Source organism: Centroberyx gerrardi, chromosome 23, assembly GCF_048128805.1.
Source record: "Centroberyx gerrardi isolate f3 chromosome 23, fCenGer3.hap1.cur.20231027, whole genome shotgun sequence".
NCBI classification, from domain to species: domain Eukaryota; kingdom Metazoa; phylum Chordata; class Actinopteri; order Beryciformes; family Berycidae; genus Centroberyx; species Centroberyx gerrardi.
The window spans coordinates 11,322,470-11,344,620 of NC_136019.1; the positions used below are offsets into that span (position 1 = coordinate 11,322,470).

Sequence of the window (22,151 nt, forward strand, 5' to 3'; positions counted from 1 at the left end):
CTTGTCGGATGGTGATGGGAGATAATCCGCAAGTTTGAGGGGAGAGAGATGGTGGCGGTCTCTCCGGTTCAGCACGCTGGACAGCGCTCCGGGAAGTTGGAGAGGACGGCGGGACGCGGACAGCGAGGATTTAATTTAATTGGGGAGCTGCCGGAGGAAATGAGCGACGGGTAACCATGGTGGATTTTAAGTGCTTATTATCAACAACAGGCGCAGGTAACCCGAGAGCGGACTTTCTCAAGTGAGACATGGACTTTGCTGAAATTATTTTCGCGTTGTTCATCGTCGTGGTCGCGGTCGTCTCGCTGTTGTCAAACTTGTTGGTGCTGCTATGTTTCGTCCACAGCACCGAGATACGCCGACAGGTGCCCGGTGTGTTCACCATGAACTTGTCTTTCTGCAACATACTTATCACTGTGCTGAACATGCCGACGACCTTGGTGGGGATTATCAGAAACCAGCAGCCTTTTGGGGATTGCCTTTGCCACACGGTGAGCTTTCTGGAGACCTTTCTGACCGCCAACACCATGTTGAGCATGGCCGCGCTCAGCATAGACCGGTGGATAGCGGTGGTGTTCCCGCTCAGTTACTCCACCAAGATGCGCTATAAGGACGCGGTGATCATGGTGTGCTACTCCTGGCTCCACTCGCTCACCTTCTCCCTCACGGCGCTGCTCTTCTCCTGGGTCGACTACAGCCACGTTTACGCGTCCTGCACCTTGCAGCTGAGCGAGGAGGGCGACAGGATTAAGTTTACAGTTTTCACCGTGGTTTTCCACGCCACTAGTTTCATGCTCTCCCTGCTCATCTTGTGTTTCACATACTTGAAGGTGTTAAAAGTGGCAAGGTTTCACTGCAAGAGGATTGACATTATCACCATGCAGACTCTTTTCCTGCTGGTCGATATTCACCCAAGGTAGCACACTTTACCTAATGCCATACATTCCTCATCTTTTGCCATATTTTCTCATAGCCCTTACAATTTAGTATATCCACTTAGAAACAAAACAATTAATAATTTATAGTATTATAGTACTAAAAGTCCTTTGGTGTTTTCAGCGTGAAACAAAGATGCTTGGCTGAGCAAAAGAGGAGAAAGCAGAGAGCCACAAAAAAGATCAGCATCTTCATCGGCTCATTCATCATCTGCTTTGCTCCTTATGTTATCACAAGGTAAGTCGAATTGATACTCAGCAAATAAGGACTTTATTTACTGCAAACTCTCATAAAACCACATGCCTTGTGAAATAGGTTAAAATATATATAAAAATGCTGATGTTTTTAAACCTTTTCAGTCTGGGAACCAAACTGAGTTATTTTAACCTCATCTTAGGATCCAGACTCATTATAACATACTAGTTTTTTTGTCCTATACTGTAAAGAACCAAAAGAAGCCATCACTAAGGGAATAAGGGAAAATGCAAGCCCAGTGAAGTGCATAATCAGATTACAGTATGTCCTTGTGGTTTCTGATCTTCATCCACATCTTAAACAGCCTACACCAAACAAATTTATGATTCTCATCTTTTCGGTGAACCGTGAGATGACTCTGATCACACACACACACACACACACACACACACACACACACCAGCATCGCCCTGTGAACAGGTGGCTGGCACACACATAAACATGTGTGTATAGGGGCAATACTAGATACAGACAACAAAGGCTTGCTTCCAGAGAAAGGAGGAAATGCTTCAGGGCCCGCAAAACTGCTGTCAGCCACGTGTTTCAGCACTGCGGCGGTGATCATCCATCAGCTTGACGTTTGTGGTGCATGTATGTATGGGGAGGATGAGAGGAAACACATTAACAAGGAAAAGTGTCTCAGTAATTGGAATAACCTCCTGACCAGCCTGCCCACTGGAAGCAGCCTGAGTGACCTGTTGAAGCCCAAAACATCTAATTATGAGGATTCTGCTCATATGCTCTCTGTTCTAGTTTTAATTAGCCTTGTGCATATCATTTACTGACGGTGAAACTGTAATAGTCTTCCCATTCCTCTTCTAGAAATCCCTGTGGTAAACTTTGTGTGCGTTTTGCTTGCATTGCATGTTATATTCATAGTATTCTGTTACATTACCATACAGCCATCTTGGTAGGAAAGTAACAGGTGATTGTAATCAATTAACAGGTGATTAGAATCAAATGACAGCCACAGCCAATGAGCTGTGTATACGGTAAAGCACCATATTGGTAGGAAATGCATGTAACATCATGGGAATATAATGAATACTGTATGTTCTTGCTTCATTATATTGCTCAGTTTGCTAGTTTTAAAATAAGATTTACAGTGGAAACCTCATCCAATCATCACACAATAACATTTGGAAAACTGAAGAAAAAAAGCCATGACTTTGAATAAAATGGGGTTTTATGTAGTCATGTTTTTGCTGCCGCCCCTCTCCCACCCCCTCCAGGTTGGCCGAGCTCCTTCCCTTCGTGGGCATCAACCGCCACTGGGGAATCATCAGTAAGTGCCTGACATACAGCAAGGCCGCGTCCGACCCCTTCGCCTACTCCCTCCTACGTCAGCAGTACAAGAAGGTCCTGGTTACTGTCGTCAACCGGCTGCTCCGTCGTGACCTGTACCCCTCATCTGGCCACAACAGCTCCTTAGACACCGAGAACGACTACTGTCTCCAGAGGATCAGTTAATGGCAAATGCGCGGACATGACAGATACACTACGGCCAAAAATAAAGGTTGCCTCTCTGGAAGAGGGTGGGAGGAGGAAGGAAGGAAAAAGAATGAGCTGGGTATAGAAAGGGGAGAGAGAGAGAGAGAGAGAGAGCGAGGAGAGAGATGGAGAGGACAGGATATTGTTAGGAGGAAAAAGAGAGCAGATAGGGGGGACAGATTGTGGGGGTGGAGGGAGGGGGGGGGAGGGGAAGCGAGAGCAGGAAAGACGGTGGGTGGAGACGAATGAAAAGACAGTAATGAGGGAGAGAATGAATGAGGAAAGAGAGGAAGAAGAAGAGGGGCGAGACAGATAGGGAGTGATGGGGACAATGATGAGACGCTGGCTTCAGACAGTATTGGTAAACAAGGGATCCATGATTCATCGGTGACGCTACACACACACACACACACACACACACACACACACACACAGCCTAGATCAAATGAATCAGTTTCATTGAATAAGTCATGGGCTCAGATGAATCGTAAACTGAAGGACCACACCGCTGGAGACCGTACTGTACCCCCCCCCCCCTCCCCTCCCCTCCCCACTTCAGCAGGAAATAAGAGACATGTATAAAGTGGTCTTTTGTACTGTACCAACCACTTTGTAACGATATCGACAAATCCACATGTAGTGACCTTTCAGGGACGGAGTGGGAGGCTCGCGGTCGATAGGCGGAGAGGCGAAGATGTGAAAGTGTATTGGTCGAGCCGGCTGTCAGTCGCTGGATGATGCCGCTGCACTTCAAATCACATCTGGATAACGTACTTTCAGTGAATGGGAGTACAGGTGTGGAAACTCAAGTGCTGCACGTGATCGCCATGTCCCTGTATTGACCGTGTTAGACTACTTTGCAGTTGTTCACAATGTCATGTCAATCACTGAATATTGATGCACTTTGTATAATTCTCTCAGAGCTACTTTAGTTACAGGAGCCAAAGGCAAATGACATTTATACCATGTTATTAAAGCGTGAGTTGTTACTGAATGTGCTAGAGATAGCCCACTTTTGACTGAAATGCATTTGTACAACTGTACTTTATTTTGCCAGTTGACTGAAGAAAACGTTTGTATGGATATTTACATGATGTTCTATATTTTGCACTGTACAGGAACAACTGATTTGATTATTTAGATAATTTTCTTCAAATGGGAGCAATGTGATGTAGCATAAGAATGTTTTCAAAGTGCTTTAAACACACCGTTTTGTGTTTGTGCCAGATTTAAATATGTGACTTTTTTGGCTGTTCAATACTATAATAATCGAGATAGTTGCTTTATTAAAAAAACCTGTTTCTTTAGATGTACTTTACGCACATGTATTTTTCTTCCTGTAAGCCACTTGCTGTTCTTTGGCAGTGTGATTAGCTATTAGTGGAATATGTGCAATAAAAGCTGTCAATTATAAAAATCATTAAAAAATATTCATGTTTTCAGCTTCACCTTAATGCCACTGAATCGAGATAACATCATTAGATAATATCATATTTCATTTCATGATTAAATTTGTAAGTTTACAGACTAAATTCATCCAACAAAAAGAGGACATGCTAAAAGTCTTGGACACTAAAATAGTAGCAGGTCTCCCACTCAAATGATGCAAAACATATTTAAGGTACTGAGAGGACATTTTGTATGGGAAAGATGACTTGTAAAGAAATATAAGGCCAATTTCAATATCTGAAAGAAAGTTAAAGAGAAAGTTGAAGAAGATGAATTAGATCATTTTGGAAGGAGAGTATACCTGAACAGAAACATAGCCCATTACACATTTGAGCTCCTTTCACCACCAGCTACACCCGTTACTGCATCACATTGTTTTCCTTCTATCTGCCTAGTGTGCCTAATTACACTGCAGATCATGTGCAGCATGAAAACTGACAGCAGTTGTCACATGAACAATTTCTGTTTCAGAAACATTATTGCCGAGCGCAATTAAAGAGACGGGTCAAAGATCATTTCAGCCAGTTAGTGGTTCTGATTTATTCTGACCCAGAAATGACTCCATCTTGCATTCTTAATATGATGCATGGAAGCAGAATAGCAATTATCTGCAGCATAAAGGAATTTCTCTTGACTTTTGTTCCTTTTTTGGCTAACCCCTACCCCAACACCTCTGAATTCAAGCAGTTCATGCTAAAATAATAAAGGAGAAATTGGTGATTAAAATTGCTCAAACGGAAAATGTATTTCTAACACTTATTTTACAGGAGCCGTTAGGACAATAGCTTCCTCTTGAAGTGAGAGTCGACCCAGTTTTGAAACCATAAGTAGGCCACCTTGTGCTGTTGTGCAGTTTACAGACTCCTAACTGGAGAGCTCACTGTAAACTGAGTGAGTTACAAACTGATAAGTACAACTGGATATACTGTGGTGGGATGATAATACCATTTATATATTAACACCCCTGTCATATATTTGCTGTGTTGAGTCCCTACAAACCTCCAGTGCACCACGACGCCTGCAGTGGCTCCTGACTCCTCCGACACGCAGATTAAGTTAAAGACTTCTGGTTCAGCCTGAGGAGGATTTAAAGATACATTAGTTTGCCTTGCAGGGACTAGACCCAGCCTGCAGATACTACACCATCATACTGTAGGTATCCACCTCCAACCCTTCAAGCACTTCAATTCACTGTGAGAAGGGCAATGGGAAAGTGGTTTCTCATACAAGAGTATTAAGATGTTGCAAGGAGGTGAATGTCCTCTCAAAATTGTAAGTTTGATGAAAAATCTAATTCTGGAAACAATAACTGATTATCCGTGTCAGACAAATATGACCAGAATAATAAAAAAGGAGGTCAAAAAGTAACAAATTTTACAAAGAACAGAGAAAAAATGAACAGTAAGGTAATTTTCCAAGCATTACAAACATTTAATGAATGGCACTACAATAAGTGTGACACTTAGAGCTAAACTGTGATCTTCTCCCATGAAGAGTAAATGAAAAAGCTGCCTGTTTGCTACACTTGCTTCTTCTGTCTGTCTTTTTACCATCTTCTTTAGGAGTTTAGGAGTTTTAGGAGCAAAATACCATCTTTGTGGATTATCCTGTATTATGATCATTGCTCCTATTTCAAGGCATTTGTCACTTTATCAACTCTGTGTTCTAATTTATTGCTTCAAATGGACCCATTGGCCTGAATTTCCTCACCTGTAGATTAGAGCTGGTCGATAAAAATCTCTCATTTCGTTAGAGATTCATATCTCTAACAAAATGAGATCAGAAACAAACTAGGGAATATTATTTGAAAATAAGAGTTTTATTGTATATTACTGTGCAGTTCAATCTCATGAACATAAATTTAACACATGATTTTGCAAATGTAAGCAGATCGAAACAATTTCTTATGATTATCGTAATATTAATTTTGTCCGTATTGCCCTGCCCTACTGTAGATTGAACATTTTTAACCATACATTGGCCTCTTTCTTCTAGAGTAAATGGATGTACACACTAATTTCTACATTGATTCAGCCGTGTTCACAGATAAATGCCCCTTCTGTTCTCCATCAGGCCGATGATCATATAGTCACTCTCTAACAGGATCCTTTTAGGTTATTAATTATTACACCCACAGTCTACAATTGTCCTTCTCTACCATGCAGGAAGATCTGTATGTGAGTTCACAGTCAGTCTCTGTAAGTATTTGTCCATGGATGTCTCCCATAGGGGGGGTCATCTCTCCTAGGACATGAAGCGTCATGCCCATCCAATTTCTGGGCCGCACAACAGTCTATCAGCATAATAAATGGCCACATTAAAGATCTAATTCATATTCCTGAGTTTGCCGAAGGATAGTATTTCTACCTGATGAGAGACTTCAGCTCCTGCTCCCACCACCCTCCAATCACTCCACTCATTAGAGCAGAAACCCAGCCAGAGGGCCGAGCTCGCTCTCAAGACACCCCACCCAGTCTTGAACCCACGCGTCCTGCCGGCCTGCATGGTACAGAATCAAGCTACCCATTATGTTAATTCAGATATACTCAGCCTACAGGAGAGAAGATTGTATTTAGTAACATGAGTTAAACTCAGTTGTAGGCAAGACAAAAACAATAGGCTACATGTATTTGCTGTGACTAGCTCCTAGGTTTTTTATTATTTACTTATTTATTTCTGAACAAGCTACCATTACACCAGACTACAAACTGAGTAACGACATGATGCTGCTTATTGGATGGTCAGTAGGCCTACAGTTAAACTAGTGGGCCCCCTAGCGGCCATGTTGGAAGACCACCACGTAGTTCCAGCGTAACTGCCTAGTCCGACTTCTGTCAACATTGCAAACACCATGGTCAACTTTTGTTGTGTGCTTGCTGTTCTAATAAAGCAGGAAAATCAATTTTAAAGACTTACAAAAATTATCAGAAAGAACAAGAGGGTAGCCTCAATTAGCTAATGGCAAAGAAGACGTCAAAGCACACAGCAGGTTCTGCTTAGATCAGTTCATATCTGGTGAGTATTTTGAAGCAGGTGTAGCTTTCCAAATATAAGCTTGTTAACCACGGAACACAAATCTTACTCAACTTTAGAGAAATAAATGTCTGAAAGATTGCTAGCATGCAATAATATCATCTACTGCTTCCGTTGCCTAGCAACACAAAAGAAGCATCAAAGATTACACACCTGTTGATTCACCAAGCGGTACCTAGCCCAGCTAACTAGCTAGCAAGATTTGTAACGAGGAATGTGCTAGCATGACAGTAACGTTACTTTCCTAAACTTTGGCTACAGCTGCTATTTTTCTTAACACTAATCTGATAACACTTTATTATCTCAAAAAGTCATAAAATCGCTTAAACTGACTCATACAAAGTTTTTCATGTGTTCATGTTGGTTCACCAGCGGGCCTCAATATGACGACGCGCTGGTCTTCCACCAGACTAAATCATGGATGTATGCTTTCTATATAAAATGCTCCTGCAGGTGTAACGTTAGCTGTTGGTCAAACAAGGTCCGGGGCAGAGTGCATACTGGACCGAAGTAAAGGAAGGTGGCATTTTGATTTCCTTTCCATATTTTTTTTTAAGAATTACAATGCATGCCAACAAAACCTTAATGACAAAAAAGTTCAAAACCCTAAAGGTGAGAGAGAGAGATGTGTATGCTTGTGTACTGCCAACTTGATATTAATATTTTAACGTAAATTATCGCCGTTTTCACTAAAATCTGCATGCACCTTCTCCTGCTGTCAGATGCTTCCCTAATACTCCATGGATGCTTCACCTCGGAGCCATTTCCTCTGTAATTTGATAGTTGACCGTAATGCGTGTAATAAAGTCGCTTTCGGGGAAGTTCTGGGGAGTTTCTGCAGGCTTGGGAAATTCAACGCAGCCAGAGGGTGTGTGAGGTGCCGCATCAAAATGGGATATAAATCGCGGAAAAGGAGCAATATTTTGCTGTTCCTGCTGCAGTTGCTGACTCTTGGTTGGTGCGCTCCTCCGCGATGTGACCCAGGACACGAATTCCTAGGTAAAGTTTCTCAGCTTCATATGAATACTTAAACGTGCATGAGGACCTGCTGCAGAAATTAGACAAGACATCTTTTGATTTGCAGGCTGAGGGCTACATAACTTTTCCGGATACAACAGCCTACTTTCATACACTAAGGTTTATTGAAGAAAGTTTATTGAAGGTGTGTAATCCATCTTGTAGAAATGTAAAGGTACAAACTTGATGTTAATATAACTAGGATGCAGTAGCCTATAGCATGCCTTTTAGATGAAAGCATGCTTTTCAGCCTTCATGGTAAGGAGTTATAATCCCGTGAAAAATCCCAAACATCTTGGGAATTAATGAGACTTTATTAACAGACAGGCATTAATGAGACTTTACTGACAGACAGGCATTTCGGGGAGCTGTTGGAGCTAGAGGTTTATCAGCACACTTTCTTGTAGGCCACAGTAAAACATTTACAGAAGCCATTGTGCCATCTAGTGTCTGCCACATGACAGTTACTAACATACTGATGTGTCCTGCAGGACGATGCAAGCCAACAGTTGAAGATAAACGTGAGTATTCCTCAGTTTGGAGGAAGAATGGTGTTATATACATGAACTGTTTGGCATCATGATGTAGCTGATTACTTCTATTAACTGTTTTGACTTGAGAAATTATTATCTTTGAATGTAGGTCTTCTCACCTGTGACAGTTTCAGCCCATAACTAATGATGTTTTGATGACAGTTGTAAATCACTGACTATAAAATCTGACTTTTACCACCGATGCATTGGCCCTTGCTGCTATGACGTCAGAAGAAGACCGGGCTGTAAAATCGCCTCACCCTACCCGAGAAGTCAACTGCGTTACATGCTTCAGTCTGTTCATGCCTGTGGATTTGATTTGAGGCAGTGTTTTTCACAACAAAAAGGATGAGATCATAAGTCACACTGGGTGAAGTCTTAATGGAATCTGGCCCAACGGCCATAAACCCATCAGGTGTATTTTTAGATGATCAATGGCAGTATGAAATATTAAAATTCTAATTTCCAGAGATAATAGAAATATTTGGGACTCGATGATTGAAGACAGTACAGCGAGGCTCATGATTAAATGCTCGAGAGATGGTGAAACATACTTTGATCCCTGAAAATGTGATTGATAAAGTTTAGATTGATATTGGTTGTTATTTAAAAGTACTGTAAAGAACTGTTTCTTTAATGTTCACTGCACTTCATCATGCATTTGCTGAACAACCTGTGCAATCAGGTTAATTTCCAAAAGGTCTTCTTGTTGCTTGGTAGTATCTCTGTTAAACCTTGTTACTTAGCTCACCACATATCTCTCTGAACTGCCTTTTTTTACTCCCAGCCAAATGCACAGACATGTTGCTGTCCTACTGCGATGACATGGCTTACACCCAGACCATGTTCCCCAACATCGTCGGCCACAGGACCCGCGAAGAGGCCGAGCTGGGCACCGAGTACCTCCTGCTGAGCGTGGTGGAGTCTCTGCTCGGCGGAGAGTGCACCCCGGACATCCGCATGCTGGGCTGCTCGGTGCTGGCCCCGCGCTGCGAGAAGGACCGGGTGCTGAAGCCCTGCCGCAGCACCTGCGAGGCGGTGCGTAAGAGCTGCGCCCACGCTTTTGATGGAATAGACATGGCCTGGCCCTACTTCCTGGACTGCGATCGTTTCTTCGTCAGTGACCAAGAGGGCTGTTACGACCCCCTGGAGGGCCTCAGAGGTAAGGACTGCAGGTGCTATGTCACTGGTATGGTGACCCTGTCCTTAAAGCCCCCATGAAATTAACTCCCATCACTCTTTAATGGTGACCTCGTGCTGCACCAGTAGGCGTAAAAATAAATTACGACCAATAAAATCATCACATATGTTTGAACAATCTCTCCCCTCGACCCCTCCCATCAAATAAAACTGCCTTTCTCTCCCAGACTGATATTCCATTGGTTTAGACTTTTGAATGATCCATCACTGTGTTATGTCCCGCCCCAACATCCTGTTTCAGAAGGAAATACATCAAATCAGAGAAGTAAAGATGCCATTTCATAGGACCTTTAATGTTGACTGTGACTGATATGACATGTCCGAAGTAATATACTACTATAAAACACTTTAATAATATTTTGAGATATTAGCTTGCAAAGACAAGTCAAGTCATGTTTACTTATATAGCCCTTTATCACAAGCATGTCTCAAAGGGCTTAACATACCATCATATACATGTCATATACCATACTACATCATATACATACTACATACACATCATATACTACATCATATACATACTACATACACATCATATACTACATCATATACATACTACATACACATCATATACTACATCATATACCGTACTACACACAAATGCCTACTGGCAATTTAGAGTCTTCGGTTCACCTGACCTGCATGAGTTTGGACATTATGGGGTGTTGTGAATAAAATTATCACTCAGTGTCAGCAGTCTTTACTTTCAAGAGAGCCTTCTGTTTCTTAGCAGATTTTCAGCAGTCATCTGGTTTGCACACATGCTCATGTGGTGCGCCTCAAAATGCACTTAAATTATTATTGGTCAATGGGAATGCCTCCTTTCTCACATAAACCCTCATTTTCTCTTGTCCTGTGGTTATTTTCACGTGTTTTCATTTCTCCAGTACCTTTTTAAACATTTTCTTAGGTTTGCCCATAAAGTGTACTTTGTTTGACAATGTATTCGGCGGAACCTCTAAAAGCTATATAAACTCTTGAAAAGTGAACATTAGGTTTCCAAAACAGACCAAAAAATGCTATTCTGCCCCCCCTCATAACTTTGACGGCATCATGTGTGAGCCATGTGAGAGCTGAAACATGGCAGTAAGCTCTCCGCAGAAGGAACTGATTTGAACATTTAGCCTCGTCATTTAAGCGTGGAAAAAAGGTTGTATGATCATAAAAGTCTTTAAGATACTAAAAGTCAGTCAGTGAAAAGAAGTACATTGACTTAATCTGCACCACTGTAACAGTGCAACACTCTTTTAGTGTTGTGTGAAACAGTTTTTCCCCAAGCAGAATTTGGTTCAGATGTCTGGCAACACCTTGGGCCTGGATAATTATTCCCATACTCATATTAATTTCAAACTGATGTCCTTGTTGCTGTTTTGACTTTATTTGACTTCAGCCACTTCATTTCTTATCTGGTGACTACAAATTTCAAGTTGACAAATTAGATATTAGAATCCAAGAAACTAGAAGCATTTATATACCCAGGGGTGCCATAGAGTATGTATGTATGATAAAGGGAAGTGAGTGAAAAGTGGGTCTAACCACAATATGGTCATTTTTTCCACCTTACCACATGTAAATGTGGTTCAGAAGAAGCTAAGGAGTATGGCAGCCACACTTAATTCCCAGGGTTTATGATAGACAGATACAATCTTATAGGTCTTTTAAATGTGGCAGTACCAAGGTTTAATATGTGGTCCATATGGTTTTGGAGCTATTAAATATTTTTACAGGTGTAAAAAACGGGTGTGAATGTAAAAATGGGGGCATCAGCAGGTTAAATAGTCTAATGTATTAGCTGAAGTAAGTGTCCCACATACTTTCCACACATTTTCTTATCGGTTTCTGCTGTACATACCAGACTCTCACATCAGCCTATTTATAGCCTGGCCAGCCTACAAGAACGGAGACAGCATTCTCATTTTATTGATGCACGACCTTAAAATGTGGACTGCTGTCTGTCAGTGTTGGAGCCTAAAGAATGCTGTGCAAAAGGGATAAATTATGCCATATAATTCTTTACAGCAGAGCAAGAGATGGAAGCCATTGAAAGCACTGCTAGCGTTCCTGTTGAGGAGCCCTCCACCATGATCCAGTTCACCTATCACTCCAACGCTCAGATGATCAATATCATGAAGAAGACGGAGGCTCGATGCTCCGACATTGCCACTACCTACAGCATCGGCCGCAGTATGGAGGGCAAGGATCTGCTCGTGATCGAGTTCTCCAACAATCCCGGTGAACATGAGCTGCGTAAGTAATACTTTTTAAACTGTGAATTCAGCAGCTTTTTGGTTATTAAGGAAACGAAGGGACTTTATAATAAGAATCAGTTGAATGTGTCCCTCTGTAGTTGAACCAGAGGTAAAGTACATTGGCAACATGCATGGAAATGAAGTCATGGGCCGCCAGCTGCTGATCTACTTGGTCCAGTACCTGTGTTCGGAGTATCTTCTGGGGAACGAGCGCATCCAGACTCTCATCAACACCACCCGCATCCACATTCTGCCCTCCATGAACCCCGACGGCTACGAGATGGCTGCTTCCGGGGTCCAGGACAGTAACTACGCCGATGACGAGGAGGTCAGTTTTCCACAGTCGTACACATAAAAAAAAAAAAAGAATAAGGCGACATTTGCTGTACCGTTTCAGCTATCTCTGTCTATTTCTAATACACTGCCAAATTGGAAAACCAACCAAACTTGAAGAATTTTCCCAGTACCTTAATAATCCAAAACATCCGTATGAAATGTTCAAGTTAAAGAGAATGTTGAAACAGATATCCGCACTTGTTTACATTAAATACCTTGAAATACAAGTTGAAATACAAGTGCCAAGGTTTTTCAGAATATGAAATGTTACAAAATGTGATGCACTGTAATTTGCTGTTATGATGCAGCAACAAGAAAATTCCAGCACTTGGTGGTTTTGATATCTGAAATCCAACTGTTTTGATGATATTGTTTCATTAATATTGTCCTAAATCTTTTGCTAATTTCATAAACATATATATGTAATTATCAAACCTAATCTAACCTATCAAACCTGTGAATTCCACAGAGCCCCAGATATGACACCTGGAACATTGGCCGAACCAACGCCCAGAACATTGACCTGAACAGAAACTTTCCCGATTTGACATCCATTGCTTACAGCCGACGCAGACACAAGGGCCACCGCACCGACCACATCCCAATCCCAGACTATTACTGGTTTGGTAAGGTACAGTATGAATCCTTCTCCATATATGTCCTCTGTCAGTAATGATAGTTTATGGCCTAATGGGTGACATCCTTGAGGAAGCCATTTGTCGTTTTATTTTCATCGTCTGGACTTCTGTCTGAATAAGTCTTAATGCTGCAATTCAGGTTGCACCAGAAACCTATGCTGTCATGAAATGGATACGCTCCATCCCATTTGTGCTCTCGGCTAACTTCCACGGTGGGGACCTGGTGGTGTCGTACCCCTACGATCTCTCCAAACACCCTCTGGAACGCAACATGTTCTCCTCCACGCCAGACGATCAGGTCAACAGGTTCCTTGCAATCACATAACACTAATGTTTACAGAATATCTAGTCTGGTGTCTGTTTCTATGTATGGATTTGATGTCTGCATGTGGCTTTATTATTGGCTCTAGGAAAACAATTGACTATTCATGAATTAGGTGATATGAAACCAAGTAATAAATAATTGTGCAAAAGTAAACAGGTCATCAGTAATTTATCAGGATTGCTCTTCAAAAGGCAGTTCTTCCTGAATGCTTTCTTTGATAATCTGTCATGAAAACCATAATGAATAGCTTTAAACTGACAATGTAAGTACCTGACTTAATTAAAGTTTAATGTTCTTCACCAGCAAAGTAATCCATTGGTTTTAACTCCATAGGTATTCAAACTTCTTGCAAGAACATATGCAAATGCCCATGAAACGATGTCAAATGACAGTGAGTGGTGTGGATCATCTCGCGACAGTCAGGGAGGAATTGTTAATGGAGCCCAGTGGTACAGCTTTGCAGGTGGTAAGTAAAAAAAAAATGAACCACATGCCACAGCAAGGGTTGTATATTTATGCTGCTATGTTGTCAGATCCGACTGGCTCAAAAACACCAGTGAAATGGTAGAAGGTGCCACTAGAGGCTGCTCTAAGACCTGTTATTCTTCATTTGATCAAAGATCTGAGTAGCAATGGGCCAAAGCCTATGGGAAGTCAAGGGGAAATGTCAGAATCATGGATTCCTGTGTAAAGCAAACTATTTTTCTTTATTTGGTCAGGTATGCAGGACTTCAACTATCTCCACACCAACTGTTTTGAGGTAACTGTGGAGCTGGGTTGTGATAAATTCCCTGCTGAAGAGGAGCTGTATACAGGCTGGCACGAAAACAAGGAGGCTTTACTCACATTTATGGAGGCAGTAAGAACAAGTCATGATATTCTGTTCAAGGCATTTTGCTGTAACCTGCACAGTTTGGGAGGGTACCCAACCATAACCATGGGATGATAGATTACTGGAGTTGATTGACCTTGTAGTTGGTATTAGATGGTAAAGTAGTGTTTTGTCTGCGTTTAATTCTTAACTGTAGTATATGCAAATGAAATGACTTGTTTGTAAATGACTTGTCTTGTGTGGTGTTGTTCCCCAGGCCCATCGTGGTATCAAAGGCTTAGTAAAAGATGAGGATGGAAACGGAATCAAAGGGGCAACAGTATCAGTCAGAGGAATAAGGCATGACATTACCACAGGTAATAACATCAGCAACAAATTGTGCCATTTTTGCAGAGGAATGCTTGTTTGTTTTTAAGGTATTAGGTGAGTGAAAGCTATGAGCCTAGGTTTGTTTTCTAGTCCAATGTCTGGTTCAGTGCCAAGTCCTGTCATATCAGTACACTATGGGCAATGTGAGAACTTTGTTTTGAGTGGAAAAACAGTGCGGTCCAATTAAATAAGATAGGCCTGTGACCTGTAAGTCCAACACACAGCCTCTCCCTTCCTCCCCAGCTGCAAATGGAGACTACTGGCGCCTTCTCACCCCTGGCATCCACATCCTGACAGCCTCGGCCCCAGGCTACACCAGAGCTATGAAGAAAGTCTACCTGCCCGCTCACATGAATAAAGCCGGCCGAGTGGACTTTGTGTTGCAGAAAGCTGTGCTGGAGCCCGACATGGAGGACGACTACACCATCCCGTCTATGGGCACCTACGAGCGCTTTGACCCTTACAATCAGTTTGAGCGCTACTCCACGGCTGAAGTGGTTCAGAACCGGGAGGAAAGGACGGAGAAGCCCTGGTGGTGGAACTACTTTGTCAGCTCGGGAGGCGCCGCCCCCACCTGGCTGCTCAGACACTATTAGAGCTTCAGAGAAGTCAAAGAGCAGTTACTCTTCCCTCAGTATACACACAAGCCAGGCTATCATTTAAATCACATGCTGTTTATTGTTGGCGTTACACAGCAGAAAAGTGGAAAAGCTAGTTGGCTGGCCATCAAGTTAGCTTTTACAATTTTTCCTATTATATGCTGTGTTTTGTGCCAAGTTCATGATAACATCATGCAAGCTGCAGTAAGCCACAGTCTTGAGTAAGCCGCCTTTTTTCACTGTGGGCAATCTACAAGCCTTTGCCTTGACAATCACACTGCTTCACTTTATGACCATGATGAAATACAAGAATGTTAAAGACTTATATTTGTATTTACAACTCAGCATAAATAAAGAACTTGTGTTCACTGTCAATACAGTTATTGGTGTATATAGTCACAATTTCTTTTAAACTAAATCTAACCTCACTTGTCAATATAAATCTCCTGTAATGAAACTGAAAAACTCAGAAAACTCAGATATGTTTTATTCAAAATGACCCACTTTCAGTGCTGGCTGGAAGGTGGTAATGAAACAAAATGGCCACTAAGGGGCAGGCTGATTCTACTTCTCGTCCAAGTTACTTTTAGAAACCATGGAATCTATTTAACAGACCTATAAAATGAGCAGAAATACTCCTGTGCAGGTCTGTCATGACACATTGTGCTGAGTCAGTCTTTGATAGGTTTAAAAGGTTTTCTGTCACTTATCTGTCACAGTGTTTCCCAACCCCTGGTCTGTGGAAATGACTGAGCTTTCAGTTGTTGCTTAGCAGCCTCTGATTAAGGCAGATAAACAAAAACAAAGTGATTCTTCATAGAATAAGTTGATTTTAATGATTAAAAACTGAAATTAAAGCTGAAATTATTACATTAATTACACATATTAGTAACTTGAACAATTTGAATTATTAAATTAATTACAACAAACAATATATAGTTGGCTATATGCATAAAAGAGGGTAGTAACTATTAACCATGAGGGATGAACATAGAATCAAGGTGCAGCATTATGCAGAATGATGCCATAAGTCTCCTTTGGAAACTCTTTACACCTGTTTTCTCTGCAGGGTAAACAATTCAGGGACATGCAAAATGTCCCTGAATTGTTTAGTACAAGTAAGTACATGTAATTATGTGACCATAGATTTTTAGTCCTCTTCAAAACAGGTATATCTAGCATTTGACAGTGAGCCCGTTGTGATTTAATGGCCTGGTTAACCAGGGCCATCAGTGAATTTTTCATGATAGTCTACCATGTTACTCACAGATGCGCATGAAATGAGTCAATATACAGTTACATATCTACCTCCCACACATCTGAGCAGGAATTATGTTTTGTAAACTTTAAATCCAAACCTAATTTATGTTTGTGTATATTTCCAGCTGTCAGCTTTCTTGACGAGCTAATCTCCAGTTGAAATAGGCTACTGCCTGCTGTGGAAAGCTCGTTGGGCATAGACCATGTTTTGACCTGTAAAGGTTCCTGTGATAACACCAAAGCCTGAAATGGAACCAACAGGCAACTTGTTGGACTGAATGAGCTAAGAATAATTTTTAACCATGAAAAAAATTATATTTAAATAGCGCTAGACAGGCAAAATGGAACAGTTGAGAATGAAGTGTAAAATGGGGAATATTATTTATTACCCCGGAGTAGAAAGGTTTGGAGTATAGGCTACTAAAAAAGAGAAGAGACAGCCTCAGAACCAAGTCAAGTCAAGGCAACAGCATGAAATTGACCGACAGTTGCGAAGGCAGCTTGGAAAGCAATGGAGAAATGCTCAAGAAGATGAAAAAGACATAGAAGCTACAAAATCACCTAGAAAAGGCACACACATAGCATAAGGCATAGGGAGATGAGGCTTTCTCCAGACATCCCAACAACTTAAGAGCCAGAGCACCAAATGGATGTTAAACCACCAAAATGGAAAGTAGTGCAAAGTCTGCCCCGGGGTCCAATGGAGCCAAATCTGATAAACAAAATAGCTCTTGAGATTTTTGTGGAAGGCCATGAAAGTCGCATGGGAGAAGCAAACAACCCCCAGATCAACATGGAGGAATTCTTTTTACAGAAAAAGAAAGAATCATTAGAGGAAAGTCAATTTAGTAAACTACTTAGAAACCAGCTAAATGACAAGTTAGTGCAAAAATCATTAAAAACAGGCTTCTCTGCGTGTTTACAACACACAAAGCAGAAGAAAGACCCCCATGTTGCATTTCTAGACCTGGGAAATGCATTTGTCTCAGTACCACACAACTTTTGATGGTTAGCTTTCAATTTCTTTAGACTACCAAATAACACAAAAAATCTGGCTCAAGTCTATTTCCAAGACCCACAAGTCTGCTTCACAATACTGGAATTTACCAAGGCATGGCAGCACCTGGAAATTGTCAGGGAAATTGTCAGGAAATTGTCAATGTTATTCATTAGGAAATGCCAATAGTCCCTCGATGTCTTAGCAATGTTGCACTGTATGGGAAGGAGGTCCTTGAGTTACCTCTGTCTACCGAGAGTCGTAACAGAGGAATTCAAATGTGCACAAGTAAGATTGGAGCTGACACTAACAGAATTTGAAGACACAACAGTAAGAAGTTTAGTGTCTAGTTTAGTAACTGGGCAAAAGTGGACCTAAAGAAACAATTCAGAAAGCAAAATTAGCACTTAAACACAGGGATATTGTAGGTCAGGTGCAACGGGGTTGTGGAGGCCTTGGTCTGGTCACAAGTCAACCCATATGGAGCAATGCTACACCATCAGAACAGAGGAGTCTGATAGTGGAGCTAATACATCACCAGCAGGAAGCGGCAAGGTGTGCCAATGCAGTTTCTCAAGCTAAGCAGGGACAATGGGAGAATGTAGAAAGGATGATATGCTGCCGTCACACCAAAACCTCAACCTGTGGCCACATGGCCCCTGTGTTCAGAAACAGCAATGCTTAGACATTTCCTGTCAAAATGCAAGGTGAGTCTTATCACCCAAGAACAAAACACTTGGTTGACGTGTTGAAGTCCCTAGCAGCAGCAATTGATAGTAAACAAAAATAAATGAATTCCTCCACTGTTAGGAGAGAAAGCAACAAGTATCAAATTGCCTTCGTGCATGAAGGTTAGCAAGTTAGGAAAGATTTATTAATGTATAGTCACAAGTTAGGGCAATTAGAAGAAAATAGAGACTGGGAAATGTGAGTGTATATTTATGGATGTATAGCCATTATATTTATGTAGGTATAGTCTTCTCAATTTCTACTCCCAATTCCCATAGTTTTGCACTTTTGTTTTTTCAAGAGTGAAATTTAAAATTGGTATGTGTGTGCATCTCACAGTTGGATTTTTTTATCTGACATTCTGGGAGGTCATGGTGAGCCTAAAAAGAATATTTTAGGTGCAAATAGGCGGAAATAGGTGAGCCAACTGAGCAAAGGTCACTTCCAACTGCTCCACTAACTTACCATATATTATGAATGTGGAAACTGGATATTAATGCCACCAATGTTACTGCCACAGTCCGTCACAGGCGGTGTGACCAGACTGAGGTCAAAACCAAACCGAACACCATGCATCACACTCTAATAGGCATGACTGGCCTGTGTCATTGTCTGCCTAAGCAAATGACTTGTTGGACTTGTCACATGCTTTTCAGCGAGCATAGGACAATCCTATACGGGCTTGACCCTGCTTGCTTTTCTGGGACCTGTTCCCCAAGCTACCCATGTGAGGTGGAGTGCTGGGTCACCAATTACTTGGGGAGGCTGAGAAAGTAGCATAGAGCTGCCCTAAACTGCCAGGTTGTATTAGCATCACCTTGCTGCCAAGTAGGTAAGTAATGCCTCATTTCAGTTCAGTGAACCTGCTCTCTGTTCTCATAGAAGCTGTAATGTGCTTATGTCCCTCTTCGAGATCAGTGTGTGACCATGACTGTTTTAAAAGCCCAATCCAGCATGTGAATATAGTGCCACCTGTGGTTATTCCACTGAAATGTTTTAAACTTTCATAGTCATGAACTGATTCACTGACTCATAATGACTGAAAGTGTGCAACAGTTCAGATACCATCTTAAATGCATGAGGCTGTCAGGTTTTGACATTTTTATTATTTGTAAACACAAGGGAAGAATCCACTGTATCAGTATTTTTAGTTGCAGTGCAATAATTAAAATGAAAGATTATTTTCATTCAGCAAATCTTACTCTTCAAGAATCTAAGTAGGTTTATAATTGATATTCTGAAGACTCCAGGATTGTGGCTTCAACGTAAAACACAATTTTCTATGGGCTAATCTGGGCAATTACTTTCAAGAATCACATTTCATTTAGAGGTTAGAAAACCAGGGCGTCCTGGTGGTGCATACCATGTAGATTCAAATCGTGTAAGACCCTCCTCCCCATCTTTCCTGTCTCTCCACAGTAAAACAATAAAGTGTGTTTCTACTGTACTGTAGAAAACCATTTTCAACTGAAGAATTAAGTGAACCCATTCTCATCTCAGCTTACCTGTCTAGGAGAAAAAAATGTTTGTACCTACCTTCCATCAACCCCACTCCATATGCACACTTGTAACTTGGTGAAGTTAGTTAGCCTTGGATGTTAACATGCACAAAAATAGTCTACTATTCAATTTGCCAGAAGGTTGACTCTGTTGTTACTAATACTAGCAGTTTAAAGGGGAATACCACTGAATCCTGTTTTTCAATTATGCTATTTCCGTGCCCTGGGACAGTTCTGGTCTGTATTAGTGAATGTTCACTCCTGCATCACAAAGCCAGAAATAAGAGATGAGTGTCTTTTATGCCCTTTAATATAATGACACACCGTGTAGTGTCAAGGATGTAATGTATGCGAGCACAAACTTATTCATTGTTAACAGAGCAGCTCCAGGCTTTCCATCAATATAACATCACTGACTAGAGTCCTCTTTCCTCTGCTTTTGAGCTTTGGGAAAGAGGTTTCCATGTTTACAAATGCTAATTGCTGTAGGCTGTTAGAACAAAATGTGAATTTTTAATTTGAAGGTATTTCCCCTTAACTGCTAACAAACCAATCTTGCAAAAGTTCTCGTATTTGTCAACTGTTTTGCTATTTGTAGACACAATACTAAATGAATGAATGAAGTGGGTGTTGTGATGATGCGTGCCTACCACCTTGTTCCTACTGACTCATTCACAGTCACTGTGATTGGCTATACTGATTCTGATTTGTTACTCTGAGGTTTCTAGGTCCCGCCTCCCCAATGATCTGATTAGTTTGTTCTTTGCGACAGGCACAGGAAACCAATCAGCTGCTGCTACTGGGGTATTTTTCGGAAAAGTTACAAGATTGCTAGTAGTAATGCTATCATTGGTTCTCGTTAAGAAGTACGCTCTGATGTTTGAACCACAGCAAGTAATTCAATTCATTTTGTTTGAGTCAGTAATGAACAGGAGGGATGCCTCAGAAAAAAACCACATACCACCAATTCACAAAAGAAGTTTATTTCAATAGAAAATACATCTTAATCTCTTTTCATTCATACTTTTAACACCCTATACACCTCTAACATGACAAAGTACTGCTGAAGCTCTGTGAACGCAACTAGATTAACTTTTCATGAGCCTCGCAGGAGTGATTCGCTCTGCCCTGCCAAACTCGCATAATTGCAAAAACAGCATTTCATTTCCTAATAATGGCTCAGTGTCAAGTCCAATTCAGTCTGCTTGTTAAGCGGGAGCAATTACCGAATCGTACATGTGCAGACAACTCCTCCAGTGGGTGATAATAAGCCACTTTCTTTGTTACAGACCCTGAACAAACTCGGGTGGAACACGTGAAGCAGAGATAATGCGACAAGTCGAGCGTGAGTGTATACAAAAACCCACCAATCGTCCTTGTAGAAAACCTCTCAACTATGACAAAGGCAGGTCCAACTGGGTTAAGGTGATTCCACTTTAATAGTGTTGGGATCCCTAACCACAATAGAATATAACAATAGGAAATACAGCTGCAAAGTCACTTCCTTGTGGAATAAGAGGCTGCATGTGGGTTGATTGACTACTGGTGTTTATGAACTTGGGAAGCACATTGAGGGCTGGTGGGTTTCTTTGTTGCTTTTTTCTGTTGCTTTATTTGGTGTTTCTCCTTAAGCGTGACGGTCAGAGGTCACTGTACAGAAAGGCCACACAGACTAATTTGACCGACCGGCTGTTTCCTATGAAGAATCAGTTAGATCCAGCCGCCATGTTTGTTGACACGCTGTTCCCGAGTCCGTTTGTGTTCGTTTGTTTTGATTCGTTCTTGCAACGCTCTGCTACTTCCTTACACTGGCGGATCAAAGGGGAGATCTGTATGAAGATGGTTTCCGTTCATTCCGCCCCAGGCTGGTGCCTCGTGGCATATGGGCAGCACAGAGCGATCCCACCCTGCTCTAAAACACTAATACTTACACACTTATAATTTATAATGATATTTCACATGAAAGTGATTTATTTACACTGATAGCCTCTGTAAAACACTTTTAGGATATAAACAAGAATTCTCAGTTCCTTTTTCAAAATCGATGTCTCATGCTTCGTCTCAAACTTAATTTTTTTTGCCTTTTTCCCTATTTTCTCCCAATTTTGTTGTTGCCAATTCCCCGACACTGCGCGACCCCACTGTCGCAGTGGGTGAGGGAGTAAGGAGGCTGTAGACTACCGCGTGTCTCCTCCTTTTCACCTGACCGCGACGACTTTTTCTGGGAGGGTGTAACACTCGTGGAGGTTCACACAATACTGAACAGGCGCCCCGACCAACCAGTCGGAGTCGCTCTTGCAACGACGAGAACAGGCTCCCTCGGTTAAAGTTAGTTGCCTAACCTTAACCAAAGTTATTTTCTTGCTTAAATGTAACCGTTTTCACATGATGAACATTTGAAAGT

At 41.5% G+C, this 22,151-nt stretch overlaps 2 protein-coding genes across 3 annotated transcripts; both read left to right on the top strand.

The window, feature by feature from the left end:
* The first annotated feature begins 248 nt into the window (after nucleotides 1-248).
* Nucleotides 249-2,661, top strand: gpr78b (G protein-coupled receptor 78b). Its single transcript, XM_071899022.1, has 3 exons — nucleotides 249-916; nucleotides 1,060-1,173; nucleotides 2,424-2,661. The coding sequence occupies exons 1-3, from the start codon at nucleotides 249-251 to the stop codon at nucleotides 2,659-2,661; spliced, it is 1,020 nt and encodes a 339-aa protein (XP_071755123.1).
* Nucleotides 2,662-8,016: 5,355 nt separating this feature from the next.
* Nucleotides 8,017-15,633, top strand: LOC139911471 (carboxypeptidase Z-like). Of its 2 annotated transcripts, none has more exons than XM_078291859.1 (11): nucleotides 8,017-8,163; nucleotides 8,673-8,702; nucleotides 9,502-9,876; nucleotides 11,934-12,161; nucleotides 12,262-12,491; nucleotides 12,969-13,130; nucleotides 13,277-13,435; nucleotides 13,796-13,928; nucleotides 14,182-14,321; nucleotides 14,551-14,650; nucleotides 14,907-15,633. In XM_078291859.1, the coding sequence occupies exons 1-11, from the start codon at nucleotides 8,055-8,057 to the stop codon at nucleotides 15,257-15,259; spliced, it is 2,019 nt and encodes a 672-aa protein (XP_078147985.1). In that variant the 5' UTR covers nucleotides 8,017-8,054; the 3' UTR covers nucleotides 15,260-15,633. The 2 variants fall into 2 exon arrangements, with proteins under 2 accessions (XP_078147985.1, XP_078147986.1); XM_078291860.1 differs by having other exon boundaries at nucleotides 11,937-12,161.
* Nucleotides 15,634-22,151: the final 6,518 nt, after the last annotated feature.